We start from the raw sequence: 20,805 nt of genomic DNA on the forward strand, positions 1-20,805 counted from the left end.
CACAGTAACCATCACCAATTCAACTGGACCTACCACCAAAACAGCAATTATTACCACAGAACCCTATCCCACTTCCAAAAAACCCACCACCACCACAGCAGTCATCACTTCCACGGATTCCACTACCATAGCAACTACCACCATTTCCACAGAACCCATCACCACAACAGCAACCATCACTTCCACAGAGCCTTCCACTGCCATAACCACTGCTACTTCCACAGAATTTCCCACCACAGCAACCACCACTACTACAGAACCTGCCACAATAGAAACCACGGCTGTTTCCACTGAACACATCACCATAGCAACCATTATCATTTCAACTGAACCTACTACAGCAGAAACCACTTCTAGAGATACCACCAGCACAGCAACAATCATTACTTCCACAGAACCCACCACTGCAGCAATCAACACCACTGCAACTGAATCTGCCACCACAACAGGATCAACCACAACTTCCACAGATATCACCACCACCATAGGAACAAATATCAGTTCTACAGAGTCCAACACCACTTTCACAGAACCCTATATCACTTCTGTACCATCCACCACAGCAACCATATTTACTTCCACAGAACCCACAACAATAGCAACCACTGCAACTTCCATATCACCCACCACCACAATGGCAACAATCAGTTCCACAGAGCCCAACACTACAGCAATTGCCACCACTTCATCTGAACCTGCCACCACAATACAAATCACAACCACTTCCATAGGACCTACTACCAAAGAAACAACTATCACTTCCAAAGATTCAACCAAAATACCAACCACCACCACTTTAACTGAGCCTACCACCAAAACAGCAACCATCATCACTTCCATAGGACCCTACACTGCTTCCATGGAATTTACCATGATAGCAACCACCACCAATTCCACAGGACCCACCACTTCAACAGCATCCATCACTACCACAGATTCTACCACCACAGCAACCACTACTACTTCCGTGGAGACCCCCACCACAGCAACAGTAGTCACATCTACAGAACCTTCCACACTGGAAACCACCATTATTTCCACAGAACCGATCATCAAAACAGCAATGACCGCTTCTACAGAACCTACCACTATAGTAAATACCACTACTTCCACAGAATTGCCCAATACATCAGCCATCATCACTACTACAGAACCCACAACAACAAGCACCACTGCTTCCACTGAACACAGCACCACTTCAAATAAACCTCCTACCAAATTAGCAACCTTCACCACTTCTGTAGAACCCTATACAACTTCCACAGAATTAACCACAAAAACCATCATTACTTCCACAGAACCCACCACAGTAGCAATGACCAATATTTCCACAGAACCCACCACCACAGTTTCAATGATTACTTCCACAGAGTCCACCACCACAGCAGCAATATTCACTTCTAAAGAATCCACCTCCATAGCAACCACCAGTACTTTCACAGAAATTCCAACCATAGATATTATCAATACTAGTACAGAACTCACCACAAGAGCAGTCACTGCTTCCACTGTGCCCACCACCACCACTTCTACAGAGCCTAACACCACAATGGTAACCATTAACACTTCCAGAGAACCCTATTCCACATCCACAGAATCCACCACAGTAACCATATTTACCTCTACAGAACCCACCACAATAGCAAATACCATGAATTCTACATCATTTACCACCAAAATGGGAACAATTATTTCCACAGAGCCCACTACAGCAACTACCACTTCATCTGAACCTACCACCACAACTGAAAGCTTCACCACTTCCATGGAAGCCTATGCTACTTCCACAGGATCCGCCAAAATAGCAACCACTAACACTTCCATTTATCCCACCATCACTTCAACAGAGTCTACCACTATACCAACCATGACTATATCCACAGACTCCCCCACCACAAACATCACCACTATAGAACCTACCATAGGAGCAACTAACACAGATTTCACCAATCCCACTTCCACAGCAATCGCTACTTCAACTGAATCTATCACCACAATGGCCACAGAGCAAACCACAAGAGCAGTAATCATCGATTCTACAGAACCCACCACCACAGCAACCCCAATCACTTCAAAAGAACCTACCACCACAACATCAACCATCACCACTTCCAGAGAATCCACCATCACATCAGCACCCATCAGTTTTACAGCACCCACTGCTACAGCAACATTCACTACTTTACTAGAGTTCTCTACCACACCAACCAGCATTAATACTACAGAATCAACCATGCCAACAATCACAACCCCTTCTACTGAACCTACTACCACACCAGCAATAACCTCTTCCATAAAATCAACCACCAGAACAGCAACCACCATCACTTCCACAGAACCCTACACCACTTCCACTGAGTCTACCACAGCAAACACCATTACTTCCATAGAGCCCACCACCACAGCAACCACCACTACATCTGCAGAATCCCACACCAGGGCAAAACTCATCACTACTATAGAACTCATCAGCAAAGCAATAACCACCACTTCAACTGAATCTACCACTGCATTAGGAACCACCACCACCTCCACAGAACCCACAACCAGAGAAAACATCTTCACTTCTAGAGAATCCTCTACCATATCAGCCACAATCACTGTAAGTGAACCCACCACCACAGCAACCACCAATTCCACTGAACCTAGCACCAAGATAGTAACTATCACCACTTCCACAGAACCCTATGACACTACCACAGAATCCACTACCACAACAGCACCCATCACTCCCAAAGAACCTGACACAATAGCAACTACCACCATTTCCACAGAACCCATTGCCACAAGAGCACCCATCACTCCCAAAGAACCTGCCACAATAGCAACTACCACCATTTCCACAGAACCCATTGCCACAAGAGCAACCATCACTTCCACAGAACCTGACACTACAGTAGACATCACTACTTCCACAGAATTACCCAACACAGCAACCATCACCAGTACTACAGTACCCATCACATCAGCCACTACCCCTGCTCCCACTAAATATGTAACCCCAGCAACCATAATCACTTCAACTGAACCTACCACCACAGCAGGAACCATCACCTCCCCCACAGAACCCACCACCAGAGCAACAATATTTTCATCTAGAAAATCATCTGCCACCACAACCACAACCACTGTAACTGAACCCACTACCACAGCAACCACCAATTCCACTGAACTTACCACAATAGCAACTATCCCCATTTCCACAGAATCCACCACCACAACAGCAGCTATCACTTACACAGAACCTGCCACAATAGCAAGCACAACTATTTCCACAGAACCCATTGCCACAACAGCAACCATCACTTCCACAGAGCCTGCCACTACAGTAGCCATCACTACCTCCACAGAATTCCCCAACACAGCAACCATCATCAGTACTACAGAACCCACCACAACAGCAACCACTCCTGCTCCCACTGAACACATAACCACAGCAACCATCATCACTTCAAATGAACCTCCCCCAGCAACAGGAACCACTACAACTTCCACAGAATCAACCACAAGAGAAACAATAGCCACTTCTACAGAATCTACCACCACAGCAACCACCAGTACTGCAACTGAACTTACCACCACAAAAGCAGCCACTACCACTTTAACAGAACCTACCATCTCATCAGCACCCATCAGTTCCATAGCACCCACTGCTGCAGCCATCAGTACTTCATCAGAACCCTCCACCACAGCAAACAGTATCAATACTACAGAAACCACTGGAACAAAAATCACCACCCCTTCAACCCAACTCACTGCCATAGCAGCAACAACCACTTCCATAAAATCTACCACCAGAACAGCAACCATTACCACTCCCACAGAACCCTATACCACTACCATTGACTCTACCACAGCAACCATCATTACTTCCATAGAGCCCACCACTATAGCAACCACTTCCACAGAATCCCACACCACAGAAACAATAATCACTACTACCAAACTCACCACCAAAGAAATCGCCACCACTTTAACTGAACCTACCACCACAACTGGAACTACCACAACCTCCAAAGAACCCTCTACAAGAACAACAGTCAGTTCTACAGAACTGACCACCATATCAACTATGACTGCTCTAACTGAACCCAGTAGCACTGCAACTACTACAACTTCTAATGAAGCCACTACCACCACAGCAACCACCACCAATTCCACTGAACCTACGACCACCACAGCAACCACCACTATTTCCACAGAAGATACCACCATAACAGGACCCACTACCACTTTCAAAGAACCCACAACCACAGCAACTGCCACAACTTCTAATGAAGGCACCACCACCACAGCAACCACCACTATTTCCACTAAGCTCTATCCTACTTCCAAAGAATCCACCTCGATAGCAACCACCACTACTTCTACAGAAACCCCCACTGTAGCAACAAACACAACTTCTACTGAACCAGCCACAGTCACCACCACCACTATTTCTACTGAACCCATCATCACAGCAGCAATCATTACAGAGCCCACCTCTATAGTAACCGTCACCTCTTCCACAAAATTCCCCAACACAGCAACCATCACTACTACTACAGAACCCACCACTTCTGCTGAACCTCCCACAACTCCAACCACCATTCTTTGCATGTAACCCATCACAATAGCAACCACCAGCATTTCCACAGAACTCACTACTGTACCAATTACCACAACTTCCACAAAATTCACCACTACTGCAACCATCATCACTTCCACCACAGCAGCAACTATTGCTTCTACAGAATACACCTCCACACCAACTACCACTATTTATACAGAATTTCCCACTCCAGCAATTATCAACACTAGTACATAACCCATCACAATAACAATCACTACAAGTATTTTCACAAACTCCACTACCACAGCAACCACTTTCAGCATTTTCACAGAACCCACTATCACAACAGAATTCACAACCTCTTCAACAGTACCCATGCCTTCAGCAAAAGAGCCCACCTACCAACACAATATCAGTAGAAATTACCTCCACAGTTCCTACCAAAGTTACTACTCAAATTATAATCAGCCCTCCCTCCACCATATTGCCCAATACAACTGTCCGTGTTTACAACTCCCAAACTACATCCACCTGTATGAATTTAAAGAGTTCTGGGAATAAATTCCTTTAATTTCTTGTTTGGAGATGTGAAAAATTATTTTCTAAACTTCTCTGAGATCTTATGTAAAATGAACTTCAATTATTTCAATGGAACCTATCTTGTTCTAACCAAAGCAAATAAAGTGTTCAAGCAATTATATGCACGTATTGCTGTCTTGATGACTATCACCTTTCCTATTTTTATTACCTACCTACAGCTGATAAAATGAGTTTCAGAGAAAGAAACAGACACATTTTATGAGGGGGACAAAAAGCATTTAGTAAAAGATCTGCTCAAAGAGAACGGACAGTATTAAGTGAACCAGCAAAGGGTGTTGAGGCATACAAAGTCTAACCACAGTGGAGCTTGTGGTGTGCCTCAACTTGATGGGACAAAGGAGCGAATAGCAATACCAGAACCTGAATGAGAGCTGAGGACTGTGGATGAAATGAGTGTTATCTGTTGCTGTGAAGGGTCATCACTACTGCCCACAACAGGAAGAGAGCAGTATAATATCCCTTCCTCTTTCCTTCTCCTATTTCTTTCATCAATGGACTCCAACAAAAATCTGAGAGACAAGGAGTTTGTATGGTTGTCCTCCCAGGATAGAAAGCTAACCAGAGAAGGGTGAACTGCTCATTAGGAACTATTAGCACATATCAGTAGCAGCCTGTTCAGCATCTTGAAACTGAACAAGTAGGTAAGGTAAAATATGAGTTCCTGACTTCTTGCATAGACAGGGAGAGAGCTAGCAGTAAGGTAAATTATAAAATTATATCAACTTTTACTGTCTTTCTCCCAGAAATGTACCAATCAATATGGACAATGAAATAGTAAAAATACATTACAACACCAAATTTTTAAAATAAATATAAAATAATAAAATAGAAATAATGCATGCATAAATACATTAATATAAATTAAATACATTATTAAATTTTAACATGCTGTCTTGAGTACATCAGCATAAGCCAATGAATATAAAAAATGAAACAGTATTCTAATAAATTTATCATTTTACTTCCCCTCAAAATATCTCTCAAATTAGGTAATCATTTTTTAATAAAGACAGTGTCATTGATTTGGGGAGTGAAAAGTCCATTGTATCCATTCTAGCAAATCTAAATGTCTAAATGGAGACATGAGGCAGAATTTTATTTATTTTAATAAAATAGAATTAAAATGAAATTTGATTATAGCAGGAAAATACTTTTTAGAGGTATATCAGGTATATTAAGGTCATTTCAAATTGCATTTGTTCCTGAAAAATAAATTTTAAATTGTTTGAAACAAAAGATTAACCAACTTTTTATGGAATGTATAAAATGTCTGGGAGCATACAAATTTGTATCTCTGTATATTTAGCCTTTTAAGAATAACTCTGAACTCCTACTTTAAGGCACTACTAGAGCCAGATTGCCCCAGTCTCCTTGTCAGCTGTCATTACCATAATCTGGCTTGCAAATTTGTATAATATTTAAGCATCACATAAGGGATCATCATAAGCATGAGGGATCATCAGGGTCTCTGCAATGTCAGCTGTCTGTTTCCTTACCTGTTCTGCTAGTAGCAACTGAACAGATCCATGCCAATTCCAGTTTAATCTTCAATTTGAGGATTAAATAAATACTACTAGACATTCATAGTCAAAACATTTCCTACCATCAAGGAGCTTTTTATCCCTTTGAGTTTAGGCATGCATTATCTCATCCCTCAACAAAGTTTTTAATGGGGGCAATCTGCCATCTCTGCCATGAGCCCTATTTCAGTCACCAGGCAAGGCTGGCCACTTGCTCACTCCTCTCCTCTCTTCCATGAGCCCATGGTAAAATAAATTTGTTGGGTCACATCACACTGATGCTCCAGTGAAATGTAAGGGCTCATTGGTGATGAAAGTCTGCCATTAACTTCATTTCACCTTCAGCATACCTTTCCTCCCAAGCTTCTGTTTCCCATATTCCTGTTAGGTACAACTTCCAGTCAAGACTTAGAGCCCTCCCCACACCTATTCCCTCCCAAAATCTATTCCCTGTCACTCACACTTCCAGAGCTACCCCTCACATTCTGCAAGTTGTACCCTATATGTTTTTAGGAGGGCTATTGCCCACCAGCTGCACCATACCCAGTAAGTCTGCCCTACTTCCCTACAGACAACTGATCTTCTATTAATATGCTAGACACTTTCACCATGCTATCTGAAATTCCTGTTCTTTTAGTAGAAAATTTCCCAAGATCCGGAGATTTCTCTTGAAGAGTGAAACGAATGAACCAGGCTTCCCCCAAAAGACAGAGCTACTGCTGCTATTCAGTCACTCAGTCATGTCTGACTTTTGGTGACCCCATGGACCATAGCCCGCCAGGTGCCTCTGTCCTTGGGATTTTCCAGGCAAGAATACTGGGGTGGGTTGCCATTTCCTTCTCCAGGCATCTTCTCAACCCAGGAATCAAATTCATGTCTCCTGCTTGGCAGGACTATTCTTTAGCAGTGAGTCACCTGGGAAGCCCTAAAGACAGAACATGTTTTCTCAAATCACAACTATTCAAGCCCTCTGCAACATTAAGTTATAAGCCTCCAGAAGTCTTAAAATGTTCTGTACATCTTTATCTCAATTTAAAAGAAAAGAAAAAGGCACTCTTACTTTCCAAATTTCTCTTAATCACAAAGGAGAATACATACCCATCAAACACTACTGCCATTATAACCAAGCCCACAGCTCCTAGGAAAAAGGCCATACCATAATCATAAAAGGTGACTAAGAACAGCTTATCAATTTTTTTTACTTTATTTTATTTTACAATATTGTATTGGTTTTACCATATATCAAAATGAATCTGCCACAGGTATATATGTGTTCCCCATCCTGAACCCTCCTCCCTCCAGTTTTCAACCACTCAGGGCATCATCAGATACCACATGTGTGTGTGTCTTGCATCATATCCACTTGGCTGGGTGAGGGAGAGAGTGAGATGTGAGTAAACTTTGACAGAAAGTTCTGTCGAATGAAAGAGCTGAGCCACATTGACTATGCTGCAGTGGCTGGACACAGTGGGTGTGATACACACAACAGTCACCATGACACAGGGTTGTGGCTGGAAAGTGAAAAATGCTTCACCTACGATGCTTCATGCAATTCAATGCCATTCACCTCAGAAATGTCTGCCATGTGTCAGGCATTGTCCTTGGTGCTTGAGTTTTAGCAAAGTACAGGGTTGTTATTTTCACAGAGCCTACTATTTGGCTGAGAAGATAGACATTAAAATATATATATATATATATATTGCAAATGTTTTGCAAAAGCAGAGAGCTGTGTGATCAAATAGGAAGGAAACAACCTATGTTAAGTGAAATTCCCTAAGCTACTGATGGCCCAGAACAGAAGGACTGATGCTGAAGCTGAAGTTCCAGTACTTTGGCCACTTGACACGAAGAGCCAACTCATTGGAAAAGACCCTGACACTAAGAAAGATTGAGGGCAAAAGGAGAAGGGGGTGGCAGAGGATGAGATGGTTAGACAACATCACTGACTCAGTGGACATGAATTTGATCAAACTCCAGGAGATAGTGAAGGACATGGCATGCTGGAGTCCATGGGGTCGCAAAGAGTCGGACGTGATTTAGTAACTGAGCAACAATTTCAATATCAAGTTCCGAAGTATAAAACATTACAGATCAACCAGAAAATTCTGTTCAAAAACCTCAAATGGGTTTCACTGGGCTAGAATTAAGGTGTCAGAAAGGCTGTGTTCTTCCTGGAGGTTCTAGGGGAACATCCACTTCCTCGTCTTTTCCAGCCTCTAGGGGTGGCCTAAGTTCCAAGGCTTGTGGTTTCTTCCTCCATCATCAACGTGCATCACTGCCTGCCTCTTCCATATTTAAGAACCCTTGTGATTACATGGTCCATCTAGATAATTCAGGCTAATTGGCTTATAATATGGTCAGCTGATTAGCAACCTTAATTTCATCTCCCATCTCAATACCCCCCTCACCATGTAATAGGCTTCACAGGATTCAGGGATTAGGGCACAGATATCTGGGGAGTGTATTCTTCTGCCTAAGCAAATGAGTGAAAGACAGGGATGCTGCCAAACATCCTACAGGGCACAGGATAGTCCCATAAATGTCAGTAGTTCTGGGGTTGAAAGACCCAGTTCAAAGTTGATGGATGAGTTATGCTTGGAATGTTACAGCTACAAGGAAGTAAAAGGAACTCTGCTGCTGGGGAGCTAGCAATCTTTCGTACATTGATCTGGGCTCTAGGCACACATGTGCATGCATAGGTAATGTGTAAAAATTCAAGATGTAACATGTGTGAAGGTAAAGATGTGCACACTTTACTGGAAGTATGTTATACCTCCTTAAAAGGCCAATAGTCATATACCCTAAGAAAATCACAATTTAAAAAGACATGTGGACCCCAATGTCTATTACAGCACTATTTACAATAACCAGGAGATGGAAGCAACCTTAATGTCCATCAACAGAAGAATGGATAAAGAAGCTGTGGTACATATATACAATGGAATATTACTCAGTCATAAAAAGGAACAAAATTGGGTCATTTGTAGTTAAGTGAATGAACACAGGGTCTGTCATACAGAGTGAATTAAGTCAGAGAGAAAAACAAATATCATATATCATTGCATATATATGGAGTCTAGCGAAATGGTACTGATAAACCTATTTCTGTAGGACAGGAATAGTTATGCAGACATATTGAATAGATTTGTGGACAAAGAGAGGGAAGAAAAGGATGAGACAAATATAGCACTGACTATATACACTATCATGTGTAAGATAGACAGCTAATGAGAAGCTGCTGTACAGCACAGGGAGCTCAGCTCAGTGCTCTGTGATGACCTAGGGGGTGGGATGGCAGGGGGAGGGAGGCTCCAGAGGGAGGGGATATAGGTATGTGTTGTTGTTTAGCTGTTAAGTCATGTTCGATTCTTTGCGACCCCATGGACTGTAGCCTGCCAGGCTCCACTGTCCAGGGGATTTCCCAGGCAAGAATACTGGAGTGGGTTGCCATTTCCTTCCTTCTAGGGCATCTTCCCAACCCAGGGATTAAACCTGTGTCCCTTGCATTGGCAGGCAGAATCTTTACCACTGAACACCAGGGAAGCCCAAATATATGTATATATATAGCTGATTCACTTTGCTGTACAGCAGAAACTAACACAACATTGTAAAGCAATTATACTCCAATTTAAATAAGTAAGAAAAAAATGTCAACAATTTTTAAAGTACCTGTTAAACTTATGAGATTTAAGATATGGACATAAATACTGGAAGAAACCACTCAAGAGTTGGAAACACTTGCCTCTGGGGAGCAGGACTGAGATGTGAAGGGGTAGAACAGAGAGAGCTTTTTTTCCCCTTGGAGTCTCAGCTGACCTATAAAAATTTTAAATATGACAAAATGGGGGGAAAAAACTCTGCTGAGTCACCTAACAAAGGCCAACTGAACAGAACTGAGGTGAAGCAATGAGACAGAGAAAATCTACATTGGCCACCACAAGAAAAATTTGTTTTATTTAACACATGCATGGTACTGCCCAACAGTAAGAACTTTATAAATATAAGCTCATGTAACCCTTAAAACAATTATTATGTTCCATCAAACAGCCTAAAAGTGTCAGAGTGTCAGGATTTGGTAGTCCATAAACATATAGACTTCCCAAGTTATGATAGTGGAAAGAACCTGCCTGCCAGTGCAAGTAGATGTAAGAGACTCAGATTCAATTCTTAGGTCTGGAAGATTCCCTGGAGAAGGGCATAGCAACCTATTACAATATTCTTGCCTGGAGAAACCCATGGACAGAGGAACCTGGCAGGCTGTAGTCCATAGAGTCAGACACAACTGAAGCAACTTTGTACATGCACAAACTTATGGATATTAGAACTATGAAATACCCACTTTCTATATTACTGATTCTGGAAAAAATAATTAATAAAGTTGAATGTCTCACATTTACTTACGCTTACTCTCTTTCTCACTCTCCCTAATACTTCCCAGAAATAGCCATGACATAAATAAGCCCAGATTATCTTTGTTGACAAGTTTTTTTCACTAGTAAAGATAATGGCCACAGGATTGGAAAAGGTCAGTTTTCATTCCAATCCCAAAGAAAGGCAATGCCAAAGAATACTCAAACTACCACACAATTGCACTCATTTCACACACTAGCAAAGTAATGCTCAAAATTCTCCAAGCCAGGCTTCAATAGTATGTGAACTGTGAATGTCCAGATGTTCAAGTTGGATTTAGAAAAGGTAGAGGAAGCAGAGATTAAATTGCCAACATACATTGGATCATCCAAAAAGTGAGAGAGTTTTAGAAAAACATCCACTTTTGGTTTATTGACTATGTCAAAGCCTTTGATTGTGTGGATGACAAAAAACTGTAGAAAATTCTTAAAGAGATAGGAATACCAGACCACCCGATCTGGCCTCCTGAGAAATCTGTATGCAGGTCAAGAAGCAACAGTTAGAACTGGACATGGAACAACAGACTAGATCCAAATCATTAAAGGAGTGCATCAAGGCTGTATATTGCCACCCTGATCATTTAACTTATATGCAGAGTATATCATGAGAAACGCTGGGCTGCATGAAACACAAGCTGGAATCAAGATTGCCAGGAGAAATATCAATAACCTTAGATATGAAGATGACACCACACTTATGGCAGAAAGTGAAGAACTAAAGAGCCTCTTGATGAAAGTGAAAGAGGAGAGTGAAAAAGTTGGCTTAAAATTCAACATTCAGAAAACTAAGACCATGGCATCTGGTCCCATCACTTCATGGCAGATAGGTGGGGAAACAATGGAAACAGTGAAAGACTTTATGTTTTGGGCTCCAAAATCACTGCAGATGGTGACTGCAGCCATGAAATTAAAAGACGCTTGCTCCTTGGAAGAAAAGCTATAACCAACCTAGACAGCATATTAAAAAGCAGAGACATTATAATCCAGCAAAGGTCCGTCTAGTCAAAGTTATGGTTTTTCCCATTCATTCATGTATGAATGGGAGAGTTGGACTATAAAGAAAGCTGAGCGTCGAAGAACTGATGCTTTTGAACCGTGGTGTCGGAGAAGACTCTTGCAAGTCCCTTGGACTGCAAGGAGATCCAACTTGTCAGTCCTAAAGGAAATCATTCCTGAATATTCATTGGAAGGACTGATGCTGAAGCTGAAACTCTAGTACTTTGGCCACTTGATGTGAAGAACTGACTCATTTGAAAAGACCCTGCTGCTGGGAAAGATTGAGGGCAGGAGGAGAAGGGGACAACAGAAGATGAGATGGTTGGATGGCATCACCGACTCAATGGACATGATTTTGAGTAAGCTCTGGGAGTTGGTGATGGACACGTGGACAAGGAAGCCTGGCGTGCTGCAGTCCATGGGGTCGCAAAGAGTCAGACACCGTTGAGTGACTGAACTGAACTGAACTGAACTGAAAGATAACAATAGTAGTAGTCACACTTATAAATCTTTAGCCCTTGGTTATATTAAGGGTAGCCTACCCTTAATGAGATAGTAAAGGATTACTGACCTCAGATTCCAATACTGTTACTAATGGGGCACATCCAGGTTTTGTGGGACTGGAATCTTATATCATTTGGGTGGTCCTCTTAAGGAAAAGAATACAAAATTATGAATTCTAAATCATGTACAAGAGTGAATGTCTACTTAGAAAAATGTAAGAAATCTCAACAAATTATAAACTTTTAAAAACTGACACAATCTCCTCCCTAAAAATCTTAGTAATCAACCACCTAAAAAATGTCTACATTCTTAGTAAGTTGAATTTTTTAGTCTTTGATTACCACTTCAAATGACATGACTTAATGAAATGTTTCTTACAGAAATTATCATTTTCTGTAAGAAACAAAAAATAATAATTCAGTTTCCCTTTAGCATGTATGTGTGTGCTCAATTGTGTCCAACTCTGCAACCCCATGTACTGTAGGCTGCCAGACTCCTCTGTCCATGGAATTTTCCAGGCAAGAAATACTGGAGTGGGTTGCCATTTCCGTCTCCAGGGGAGCTTCCCACCTCATGGATTGAACCTCCATCTCTTGTGTCTTCTGCATTGGCAGGCAGATTCTTTACCGCTTGTAGCACCTGGGAAGTATGGATGATTAAAACATATTTTTATTATTGATAGTTTAGAAATTTCATTTAAGCTTTACTACTCATTGTTGGCAATAACATGTAAATTTTTTAAATCATTGCCAAATATTGGGATATTTTGCCAAGTTCCCTTCATATATGAACTGTAAGAGTTCAGAGTAATGAAAGTTTTCTTATAAAAGTAACTTATCTTAAAAGTTTTTTGAAACCATGCACTTTATTGATAATGTCCTCAATTATAGTAATATATTACGAGTTTTATAATATTTTTGAAAATACTAACATTTCCTGGATATGCATAAAATATGTGGCTCAAAATAAAGATGTACTCACTTTTAAATTGGAGCTTCCCAAGTGGCTCAGTGGTAAAGAATTCTCCTGCCAATGTAGGAGATGCAGGCTCAATCCCCAGGTTAGGAAGATCCCCTGGAGAAGGAAAAGGCAACCCACTCCAGTATTCTTGCCTGGGAAATCCCATGGACAGAGGATCCTGGAGGGCTACAGTCCATGGGATTTCAAAGAGTCAGAATAGCTTGGTTCATGCACTATGAAAACAGAAAATATGAATATTATATTCCATGACATTCTTGAGATTGATATAGAATAGATGATAAATAGTCTATGGAGTCACAAAAGAATCAGACATGACTTATAAACTAAACAACAATAATTAAGGCAGGAGTTTCCATTTTGACTAGGCATCAATGAGAACTAAATTATATCTTTACAATTTTCTGTATCTGATGAGTAAAATATTTTTCACAGTCTCTGTACCTTTCAAAATGTGTTTCTCTTCCTCTGTCCACTTTTCTTTTGGGACTAGTAACTCTAAGATATGTTTTTACACTGACATGACATTTGGCCCTACACATTCATATCACAAAGCCAAGTAATATAATTATTTCCAGAAGCTGCTTTTACACCAAGAAGCCTAGTAATAACTTAACTATACCTAAAAGTGACTGTGACCCACATAAATATATCCTATTATGTCCAAATTAACTATATTCCCCCTCTCAAGTCCCATATAACGTGTTCTCCAAAAGGCTTGCAACACCCTCTCCAGTGCCTCCAGACACAAAAGGAAGTGAGACAGAAGAAGAATTGAAGAAGAAAAAGACATTAGTCTTAACCTTTCATGATTAAATATTTTATTACTATAAATACTGCAAAAAAAAAAAAGGACTTTCCTGGTGGCTCAGACAGTAAGGAATCTGCTGGCAATGTGGGAGACCTAGGTTCTATCCCTGGATGGGGAAGATTCCCTGGAGAAGGGAATGGTTACCCACTCCAGGATTCTTGCCTGTAGAATTTCATGGAGAGAGGAGCCTCTCCATGGAATGGAGGATGATGGGCTACAGTCCATGGGGTTGCAAAGAGTTGGACACAACTGAGTGTCTGTCTAGTCAAGGCTATGGTTTTTCCAGTAGTCATGTATGGATGTGAGAGTTGGACTGTGAAGAAAGCTGAGCACCGAAGAATTGATGCTTTTGAACTGTGGTGTTGGAGAAGTCCCTTGGACTGCAAGGAGATCCAACCAGTCCATGCTAGAGGAGATCAGTCCTGGGTGTTCACCTCATGCGAAGAGTTGACTCATTGGAAAAGACTCTGATGCTGGGAGGGATTGGGGGCAGGAGGAGAAGGGGACGACAGAGGATGAGATGGCTGGATGGCATCACTGACTCGATGGACGTGAGTTTGAGTGAACTCCGGGAGTTGGTGGTGGACAGGAAGGCCTGGTGTGCTGTGATTCATGGGGTCGCAAAGAGTTGGACACAACTGAGCGACTGAACTGAACTGAACTGAGAGACTAATCACAGCACAGTATATTACAAAAATGTATGACCATATGACTACTTTGATATGTATTCTCCTCTAATTAAGAGACTGGTTCCACCTCATTAGAACTGATTCAAATGTATTCTTTTTAATGGCTGAGTAATACTCCATTGTATATATGTACCACTGCTTATTATACAGAGTGAAGTAAGCCAGAAGGAAAAACATAAATACAGTATACTAACGCATATATATGGAATTTAGAAAGATGGTAACAATAACCTGGTGTACGGGACAGCAAAAGAGACACTGATGTATAGAACAGTCTTATGGACTCTGTGGGAGAGGGAGAGGGTGGGAAGATTTGGGAGAGTGACATTGAAACATGTAGAATATCATGTAAGAAACGAGTTGCCAGTCCAGGTTTGATGCGCGATACTGGATGCTTGGGGCTGGTGCACTGGGACGACCCAGAGGGATGGTGTGGGGAGGGAGGAGGGAGGAGGGTTCAGGATGGGGAACACATGTATGCCTGTGGTGGATTCATTTTGATATTTGGCAAAACTAATACAATTATGTAAAGTTTAAAAATAAAATAAAATTTTAAAAAAATAAAAAATAAAAAAAATTTAAAAAAAAAGAGAGACTGGTTCCATTTTTGATGTTTGACCATTGACAGCTTTTAAATTCCCAAGCTCCTCCCTGTCTTTCCACATCTGAACAACTAAGAGAAGAAATTCAGTGTGTATTTCATGTTTTTGGTGTCCAAGAACAATTCGAACTTCACAGTCCCCAAACCCACTGTGAACTCTTGCCCAGACCCACCTCTCTAAAAGCCATAAAGGCTCAGCTCACTTTCTCTGCTTCCCTTAAGCCACCTGGACCAGACTGTACCCACAATGATCTCCCCAGAAAGTCATGTTGAGTGTCTGTGAAATCTGCATAATATCAGATATAATACTGATATTATACTAATACTAAGGTCATTTTCCAGTATGTTAAACTTTCAGAATCCAGTTTGATGGGTTTGTCATGACATTAGCTAATGCTTTGTAATACTAAGGTCACTAATACTAAGGTCATTTTCCAGTATGTTAAACTTTCAGAATCCAGTTTGATGGGTTTGTCATGACATTAGCTAATGCTTTGTAATACTAAGGTCACTAATACTAAGGTCATTTTCCAGTATGTTAAACTTTCAGAATCCAGTTTGATGGGTTTGTCATGACATTAGCTAATGCTTTGTAAACCTGCATACCCATTGCACTCAACCAGGACAACAGGAAATGGGTTTCCAGGCAAATGTAGACATCAAGGTCACAGGAAGAGGCCACCTGCAGCATATTCTTTCTGCCTGTGATCCATCTGTCCAGCTCCACCCTGCTCTGGCCTGTGAGACTGAACTTCTATTTCTCCTCTCTTTCATGAAATGGGAAGCCTGGTACTTTTGACACTCATTTGCAAACCTGACTCTGCTCCTTTGCATTTCTGACTTTTCCTGATCAATGGTTTCTTATCATCTGGTTACTATTATTGCAAATTTGATCTCTGTGTGCTAAATCCTGGTCTCTATCTTTTGGACCTCAATTTGTCACCTGATACAAACCCAATCTTGATCTTTACTTCATGATTCAGTTTGTTGTTGTTATTTTTAATTTTATGCTGCATCTATTGATTGACTGATTTCTATGATTTGCCAATGTCAGCTCATGAAGGGCAACATAACAGGGAAGACTAAGAGACAAGGTAAAGAGAACCTAAAATATGGCACAAACCCATGCAACAAGTTGATGCCAAGAGATCAAGGAGTCTAGCTGGATCCCAATTACTTCATATTCATTCAAGAAAAAAGTTTGATTACTTTTTTAAGAAATAATTAGAGATAAAGACATTATCCATCAGATTCATCTTACTAGGGAAGCTCTATGGAATTGAAGGCTTCCATATACAGAAAAGCCACACATTGAATTCCTAACTGAGCTACACATCTTACAACTACCTTATAAATGTGTGTGCTGATTCCAGAAATGATTAGAAGAGAAAATATGAGTATCTAGGAAAGTCACCCTCACTACAGGGACACCACTTAAAATGCTAGACTGTAATCATTCCCACTTTCCAAATACTGTTTTGAAGTAAAGAGCATGTAGACACCCGATAGACAGCTAAGTTTGATTGTCTTAAATATAAACCTCCTCACTATGTTTCAGGGTTGCAAATAAACCATAAAGCATCTTTGTGAAAATAAAAAACTACTACCCCTTCTACCAATTTAATACAACCCTTTACAAAAGTTCATGACAGACGCTGGGTGGGTAACACTCGGTTACTGGAGCCAGCTCAGCTCAGAGGAGCAGATATAAACCGAGAAGGGCAAACTCATCGAGAGGGCGTCTGCGGGACCATGGAGAATGGATTTACATATGAAGATTATCAAGACACTGCAAAATGGCTTTTGTCTCATACCGAACAGCAACCTCGAGTGGCAATGATCTGTGGTTCTGGGTTAGGAGGTCTGATTAACAGATTGACTCAAGCCCAGACCTTTGACTACAGTGAAATACCAAACTTTCCCAAAAGTACAGTGCCAGGTCATGCTGGTCGACTGGTGTTTGGGATCTTGAATGGCAGAGCCTGTGTGATGATGCAGGGCAGGTTCCACATGTATGAAGGCTACCCGTTCTGGAAGGTGACGTTCCCAGTGAGGGTTTTCCGGCTTCTGGGTGTGGAGATCCTAGTGGTCACCAACGCAGCTGGAGGGCTGAACCCCAACTTTGAGGTTGGCGATATCATGCTGATCCGTGATCACATCAACCTACCTGGTTTCAGTGGTGAGAACCCTCTCAGAGGGCCCAATGAGGAAAGGTTTGGAGTTCGTTTCCCTGCCATGTCTGATGCCTACGACCGGGATATGAGGCAGAAAGCTCACAGTACCTGGAAACAAATGGGGGAGCAAAGAGAGTTACAGGAAGGCACCTATGTGATGTTGGGGGGCCCCAATTATGAGACTGTGGCAGAGTGTCGCCTGCTGCGGAATCTAGGGGCAGATGCTGTTGGCATGAGCACAGTACCAGAAGTTATAGTCGCAAGACACTGTGGACTTCGAGTCTTTGGCTTCTCACTCATCACAAACAAGGTCATCATGGATTATGAAAGCCAGGGGAAGGCCGATCACAAGGAAGTACTAGAGGCTGGGAAGCAAGCTGCACAGAAATTAGAGCAGTTTGTCTCCCTTCTTATGGCTAGCATTCCACTGCCAGGGCACACCAGTTAACCAGCCCCGGAGTGGGTTGGCCTCTCCATTATGGGATCCGAGGAGCTGCTGCCTACTTCAGCCCTTGCTGGAGTCACATGCCTCTGCCTTAGGTGGCGGCAGAAAGGAGGGTCACTTTCCCTGCTTCTCCCACCAGACCTTACTGGTGCTGAGCCCTCTTCTGGTCAGTTTGTCATCTCAAAATGATTTCCACTCCTATTCCTCTTCAAGAACTGGAGCCCCAACCCTAGCACACATCCAAGGATTTAGTTTGGGGCCCTCAAACTCAGCACAGGAACTATTACTTGCTTAAGATGGTCCTCTCACATTCCTCGGAGCTCAGTTCTGCCTCCTCAGAGCATTGGAGACCATACAGGGAAGAGCCTATTGCTTTTGGATTTTTATGCTATTGTATTTTGAATAAAGAGAAAGATGAAATAAAAAAAAAGTTCATGACTTAGTAAGCAGGAAAAAGGCTAGATTTCAACTCTCACTTACCCCTCTTTCTGGGCATCTTTGATCAGTGAGTAACTCATACAAACATATTGGCAGACTTGATATTGTCAATAATGACCAGAGGATGACTATGGCATCTCAACTTTCATCTTACTAGTTTTGGACATCACAGACCAAAACTGATGGAGAGAACATACCTAGGCTCTCCCTCTGTCCCTGACTGCTCTGGTGAAGAGGAAATGTATTCTCTTGTATGTATTCTCTTGTCACTAATGTGACTGCCTGGCTGATAGCTGAGAACACTGTGGTCAGGGACTCTTCTCTGCTTTTCCTAAGCCTGAGTCTTGGACGCTCATGGTCCGGAGACTAATCTCCATTATTCAGCCACCATAAACAACACCTGAAAGGATATTCAGTGAAAGAGGAAACACTTGGGTCCTTCTCCAAAATACTTAGAGATTAATCCAAAGTCTAGAAAAAAACACACTGAGTACTCCAAAAGAGTATTGAAAAGGCCCAAGAAGTAGAGAGCAACCTGAAGGGCTTTCTGTCTGTTAGCTATAAAACGAGCAACTTGCTGCTGTAGAACACAACAAAGGCTTTATCCCTCCTCCTAACAAGACGCTTCTGCTAAAACAGGAAACTGCTTCAACTGACTGACAGTATTTTATGAGCCTTGAAGATTGGTGTGGAAAAGGCCTGCCAAAAGAAACCACTAAATAATTTCAAATTTCATGTCCCAAAGAATAAAGTTTTCTAGAAAGCAAAAAATAATCCAAACAATGATACATCCTTAAAACATGACAATTCAGAGATTCTCACTTCTCATGGACACAGGTGATGTCAACTGTCTGCTAGGGTAATTGAAAGAGAAGGAATTGAAATATCAAAGGAGACTTTTTCTGCTAAATACAGTTTCTCTAACCTTCTGATACCCACTCTTAAGGATATTAACCTGGAGACAGAATCAACTTTATAGACTTTTTTACTTCCAGAAAACTCTATTGTTATCCCAACATAAAAAATGTCTCAACTCCCTGTGTCACTGAGCATTAGATTATGAAAATCTTCTTTTTATTTTAAGTAATAGAGTTTTATGAAGAAGGAAATGGCAACCCACTCCAGTATTCTTGCCTGGAGAATCCCATGGACAGAGGAGCCTGGCAGGCAAGGGTTGGACATAACTTAGCAATTAAACCACCACCAATAAAGTTTTAACTAACAGATAATGTCTTAAGCATAAAAAATAATTCCAAATCAATCTGCCAACTTTGCAAAGTATCTGTACCCAAGGTGTTGGCAAACTGTACAGTTCTTTTGGAAGGAAAAGAAAATCTTTCACGCAGACACTCTACCCTAGATTGAGAAACAAATCTAAGAAACATGATACAGTGCTGAAAACAAAATAAAGGAAAACAGAGGTAGATAGTGTTCTGTCCTTATTTAAACAGAGTATAATCTCATACAAAAGAGAGGAAGAGGAATTAGAAAGAACATGCTGGAGATGGATGACTTCACAGGGCATGAATCTGGGAAGTTTTAACTATAAGAACAGGGAGCTAGACACATACATATTAATGTAAAAGAGAAAAAAGTAAGAGAAAAGCATTCAAAACCTCATGGAGATATTACTTATTAAGAAATCCTGTATCTATTGGTATTAGTTTCCTAGAGCTATCCTAAAAAATGCTTCACACACTTCGTGGTTTAAACACAAAAATGTATAGCGTCACGGTTCTGGCTGTCACAAGCCTGCCTCTGCCTCTGGGTGGGGAGCAGCCAGTACAGAGCCAGCTAGCTCTCCTTTGGTATTCGCTCAATCCTTTGTTCTGTGAGCAGGCCAGGCTGTTAGGTTAGAGCCTTTCGCGTTTGGTTAGAGCCATCCACTGGATCATCGAAAAAGCAAGAGAGTTCCAGAAAAACATCTACTTATGTTTTATTGACTATGCCAAAGCCTTTGACCGTGTGGATCACGACTAACTGTGGAAAATTCTTCAAGAGATGGGAATACCAGACCACCTGACCTGCCTCCTGAGAAATCTGTATGCAGGTCAAGAAGCAACAGTTAGAACTGGACATGGAACAACA

At 41.5% G+C, this 20,805-nt stretch overlaps 1 protein-coding gene and 1 pseudogene across 1 annotated transcript; both read left to right on the top strand.

Annotated features, from left to right (window-relative positions):
* Window positions 1-871: 871 nt before the first annotated feature.
* MUC22 (mucin 22) lies at window positions 872-4,603 on the top strand. Its single transcript, XM_070790742.1, has one exon. It carries the CDS (start codon window positions 872-874, stop codon window positions 4,601-4,603), a length of 3,732 nt encoding a protein of 1,243 aa, XP_070646843.1.
* Window positions 4,604-17,314: 12,711 nt separating this feature from the next.
* LOC109560549 (purine nucleoside phosphorylase pseudogene) lies at window positions 17,315-18,709 on the top strand (annotated as a pseudogene).
* The last annotated feature ends 2,096 nt before the right edge of the window (window positions 18,710-20,805 follow it).

This window comes from Bos indicus, chromosome 6 (assembly GCF_029378745.1).
Source record: "Bos indicus isolate NIAB-ARS_2022 breed Sahiwal x Tharparkar chromosome 6, NIAB-ARS_B.indTharparkar_mat_pri_1.0, whole genome shotgun sequence".
Taxonomy (NCBI): domain Eukaryota; kingdom Metazoa; phylum Chordata; class Mammalia; order Artiodactyla; family Bovidae; genus Bos; species Bos indicus.